Consider the following 5,268-nt stretch of genomic DNA (forward strand, 5'->3'; position numbering starts at 1 on the left):
TCATGTCTCTTTTTTACCAATACCTTGGAATACTGAAGCTCGCAATTTTTTCAAATGGTGTCGTATACTTTTCAAATACAAACATTTAATCATGGATACTATGTTTCGTAAAACATGCACTTACAAGATCTTAACTCATACAAACTAGCAATTTTATTGTTATATTCAATTCTTGGATGAATTCCGCTGGTTGACCTTAGTATGTGATTGCGGCCTCGGTCCAACATTCCCATACAAAACAAATTAGGCTTGACGTTTGATCAAACACCATTTTCCCATACAACAAATTAGACTTGACATTTTATCAAACACCTTATCTGCATCACAATACAAATTAGGCATGACATTTTATCGAACACCTTATGTGCATCGCAATACAAAATAGGCCTGGCATTTTATCCAACACTATGTGCATCACAATACAATTTAGGCTTGATATTAATAAGATGCATCACAAAACAAATTAGACTCTCTTAACATTTTATCAAACATCCTGGATGCATCAGAAAACAAATTAGGCTCGACATTTTATCAAACACCTTACACACATCATCTGGTTTCGGGGGCAAATTTGGTGACTTCACCCATTAGAGCCTGGCATCATAATCTGATAATTCAACAAGAGATCATCAATAAGTTATTAAATTATGCCTTAATATGTTCAAAGTTGAACACATCTGTTTGTTAAATACACAGATTTTGACATCAAATTATACAAAAACCCAACCATATCAATTTACTCAGCCAACAATACCTAAACCGAACCACTCGGATGCTTACTAATCTTCTGCACAATCACAGTTCTCGCTCGTTTAACATCCGTACAACACTTATCCGAATGCTCACTCAACTCATCAATCGTCTTCCCAAACTCACTCACAACTTTCCTCATCTCATCAACCGCAACCGCCACCGCCTCTTCCTCCTCTTCCCTAATCGCAAACTTCGCGTTCCGCACCAACTCCTCCATTTCATTCCCCAACTTATCCACCAACACCTTAATATTGTCCAAATCCTTGATCACAATCCGATTCCCAACCCGCATTGAACTAATCATCTCCCTCTGCGCTTTCAACTCGTTCTCATACTTCTTCCACAACGAATTCACCCATTTCCCCATCGAACCCAACGGCACAGCAGCCGCAGCCGCTAGAGCCGTAACCAACGGTGGCGCAGCCACCGCCGCCGCCACCACCGAGCAAATCAACACAGTACTAAAAGTCACAACAAATATCACATTAGTCAACCTCTTCCACACTTTAGCAGACTTCAACTTCTTATCTACTTTTCTCTTCTGAAGTAGCAGCCTCTTTAGCATTGAAACCTGCTGCTGGTAAACCAACTGAAAGTTCAAGAAAAACTGTTCGGAAAACAGACCATCTGACGATGCAATGACCTGGAATTGTTTTAATTGTTCGATTGTTTTAACATAATCGTTATCTTGAACGAATTGATTGATGGCAATGTTGATAAGTGATAAGGTATGACGGGCGTTTTTTAAACAGTCTTGTAAGGAAGTGCAGAAGTCTAGGGTTTGGAGACTGAGGTCGAAGAAGTCTTTAACGAGTGAGAATAACTCATCGTTGTTCCATATGTCTTCTTTGGATTCGATGAGGATCTTGACGACTTCTTGGTTCATGTCGAGGAGACCTGAGGTGAGTTCTTGGAGGGAGGAGAGGGAGAGTGAGCGGACCTCGACGTCGACAGCGAGTGAGTTGATGACGCGGGTGGTGCGATAGTGGAGGGATGAGTCGAAGGACTTAATGTCGGGATCTGAGCGGCATGCGTGCTCGTATGAGGTTAGATCTGAAGGGGAGATCGAGGGTGTGTGTGATGAGGAGGTTGATGAGGTTTGGTGGTGGTGGGTGCTGGATGATGTGCTGCAGATGCAACCCATCGGTGAAAATGGTGAAATTGAAGGGGAAGATTGGGGGATGAGAAGTGGTGGGATCTGTTGGAGATCCCAGCTTTGGAGTTGAATCTGTGGTCAACTGTGTGTGGTGTTGAATTGTGTTTGATTGTGACGATGGAAGGTGTGTAGAAGCTACGGTGTTTTGATTGGGTCAATTACGAATCTGCTTCGTGAGTCATTGCAAGAAATTAGAAATGTATCTTCTTTGACTTCGTATATCTGGTCTGAAAAACACCAAAATCTTGTTTAAGAATATGATGTCACGGGTAGATTATGTTATACATGATCTAATCAACTTTATATTAGTGTATAATTTGAAAAGGTTCATTTTATTATGTATTATTAAATACTTTTATGTCTGCATTTTATAAGATCTTAATTATTTGTATTTTAGATATATCATATACTTTAAAGACATTTTTATCATAAACAGGGGTGGACCTACTTTATAGCGTGGGTGGGCGGTGACACCAATTGAAAAAAATTTAGTTTTATTTTCTACAAAAAAATCTTGACCGCCCCCCGTGGAAAATTCCTACCACACCCCTTGAAAATTTTCGTCCACACCCCTTAGAAAAAAATGTTAGGAATTACCTATATATATATATATATATTAAAATTACAATTGAATGAACAGTAAGAACAGTAACATCACCAACTGATGAGATTACCTATATATTTACATATTAAAAATAGAGTTAATTACTGTTTTCGTCCTTGTGGTTGTTAAAATCACTATTTTAGTCCATTAGTTTAAAAATTGCGATTTCAGTCCCTGTGGTTTCACTTTCGTAACCATTTCAGTCCCTGTGGTTTCACTTTCGTAACCATTTCAATCCATTATTCTGTTAAGTACAAGGATTGAAATGGTTACGAGGCGGACTGAAATGGTTATGAAAGTGAAACCACAGGGATTGAAATCGCAATTTTTAAACTAGTGAATAGTGATTTTTGACAAACCACATGGACGAAAACAGTAATTAACTCTTAAAAATAATAGTAACATCATAAAGTGATGAGCAAATGGTATCGGGTACGGGTGGCAAATGGTATCGGGTACGGATACCTGTACCGGTATCAAATTTACCAAACCGGGTGTATTTTCGGTACCGGTTCGGCTCCGGTATTCACCAGTTTTTACCTTCAAATAGTGGTGCCGTACTAGTACCGAGCTCATCAAATCCTGTAGCAACGTAGCAATGAATGAGGTTTTATATACACACAGTAAGTAAACTGTATTTCGTTTGAATGAGGTTTTATATACACAACTTATTTTACTTTCTTTTTTGTCTTTTTCTGTAATGAATGAATTGTAGCATGTAAAATTAACTTGGATATTTAGATTATTGATGAGCAAATCGTATCAAATCCTGTAATCAAACCGGCATCGTATCGGTACCAAATTTACTATACCAAATCATTTTCGGTACCAGTTTGGTACCCACCTTTTGGCGTTTTCAGAATCGTTACTTTCGGTTTGACACGGATCTAGCACCATACCTGTATTTATTGATTTTTACCTTCAAATACCATACCATATTGTACCGAGTATTTTCGGTGCCGGTACCTAATTTTGATGATTTTCCTGATCGGTACTTTCGGTGCCGTTACAGGTACCGAGCTCATCCGTATTTTAACGTGTTAGCACCGTAATAACTGAACTGAAAACAACCGAATTTCCAACGTGTAGGATGTGTGGGTCCTATTATTATATATTAGGTTATTTAAAATCGCTTTTTAGGGCGAAGTGACTATCCTTACCTCGTCATTATTATTTATGTTTTGATATTCGGTATATGCCTGTCGTTGCTGACACGCATTTTGCAGTCATTGGGTCCCCGCAGCAACGCGCGGGCGGAAAATCAACTAATTATCTTAATAACTTTCAATGTATATTGTAAGGTTCAAATGAACCAAGTCAACAATTCTATTAAAGGGAATAGTATTTTTACTCTACTTTTTATAAATAACTAGAGTTATGCGCCGTCCGTGTTGCGGGGCGCTAAACCGAATATTTCTTAGTTTAGTAACATGTATGCCGTTATTTCGGTTAGTTATACATGCTATTTATAACACGTTCTCAAAAAAGATACATCGAGTCAACCAATTAAACAAAAACACTACTATAGTTAAGATAAAAAAAAAAAAAAAAAGATGGCAAGCGTGTAATTTAGAGTTGGGGGCAAAACAATAATTTGTCAGGACCAATTAGCGAGTGCTAGATAACTGTTTGGCACGAACAAAAACTAAATTGAGTCAATCAAGTAAAATAAAACACTACCATAGTTTTGCCCAAAAAAAATTGATGGCAAGATTGCAATTTTTAGCTGGGATAAATCGTAATTTAAAAATGGAGGTGAGATAATATTTTGAACATAGGGCAAAACCATTTTCTTATTTTAAATTGGGGGTAAAATCGTAATTTTATAACTGAGGGCAAGATCGTAATTTTTAGCTTGGGGCAAAACCAAAATTTTATTTTGAACTGGGGTGAAATCGTAATTTTATACTGGGAACCAACGAATAATTTGGCAGTACTCTAGCTGTGAGCAAAACCATAATTTTATTTTGAACTGGGGGCAAAGTCGTATTTTTTTAACTGAGGGCAAAATCGTAAATTTAGGCGGGGGCCAAAACAAAATTTATATTTTGAACCGGGGGCAAAATCATAATTATAAACTTAGGATAAAATTGTAATTTGGCAGGACCTATAAATAACTATTATATGCTAAATAAAGGTGGCCGTCACTTTTGGCCAACCACCTAACTGAACTATTCCCGGGGCAAAATCGTTTTTTTTTAACTGAGGGCAAAATCATAATTTTTAGCTGGGGGGCAAAACCAAAATTTTATTTTGAACAGGGGGCGAACTCGTAATTTTAAACTGGGAACCAAATCGTAATTTGGCAGGACTCTAGCTAGGGCAAAAAGCATAATTTTATTTTGAACTGGCGGCAAAATCGTATTTTTTTTACCCGAGGGAAAAATTGTAAATTTAGGCAGGGACAAAAGACAAATTTAACTTTTAACCGGGGGCATAATCGTAACTTTAAACGTGGGATAAAATTGTAATTTTGCAAGACCTATAAATTACTATTATATTAAAAAAAGGGGTGGCCGCCCCTTTTGGCCAACCACCAAACAGAACTATTCCCCCCGTCAACTTGTAAATGTATGCATTGTAAATTAGTAACTTCGTCCGCGCGCGTTGCAGTGTCGATACTATGTATAATTGGAATTGATGATTCCAAGTAAAATGTAAACCAATTTGAGTTCATAACGTCAATGTTTGGGATCCGTGTAAATATAAAATAAATGGATTATTGCTTGCCTTCTGTTTAACGGTTCATGCATGT

The 5,268-nt window shown here is 37.5% G+C and overlaps 1 protein-coding gene across 1 annotated transcript; it reads right to left on the reverse strand.

Moving 5' to 3' along the window:
* Positions 1-255: 255 nt before the first annotated feature.
* Positions 256-2,109, reverse strand: LOC110893998 (UPF0496 protein At2g18630-like). Its single transcript, XM_022141161.2, has 2 exons — positions 755-2,109; positions 256-607 (listed from the first exon to the last, which is right to left on the reverse strand). Exon 1 carries the CDS (start codon positions 1,895-1,897, stop codon positions 755-757), a length of 1,143 nt encoding a protein of 380 aa, XP_021996853.1. The 5' UTR covers positions 1,898-2,109; the 3' UTR covers positions 256-607.
* Positions 2,110-5,268: the final 3,159 nt, after the last annotated feature.

The sequence above is a fragment of the Helianthus annuus genome, chromosome 9 (genome assembly GCF_002127325.2).
Source record: "Helianthus annuus cultivar XRQ/B chromosome 9, HanXRQr2.0-SUNRISE, whole genome shotgun sequence".
NCBI lineage: Eukaryota > Viridiplantae > Streptophyta > Magnoliopsida > Asterales > Asteraceae > Helianthus > Helianthus annuus.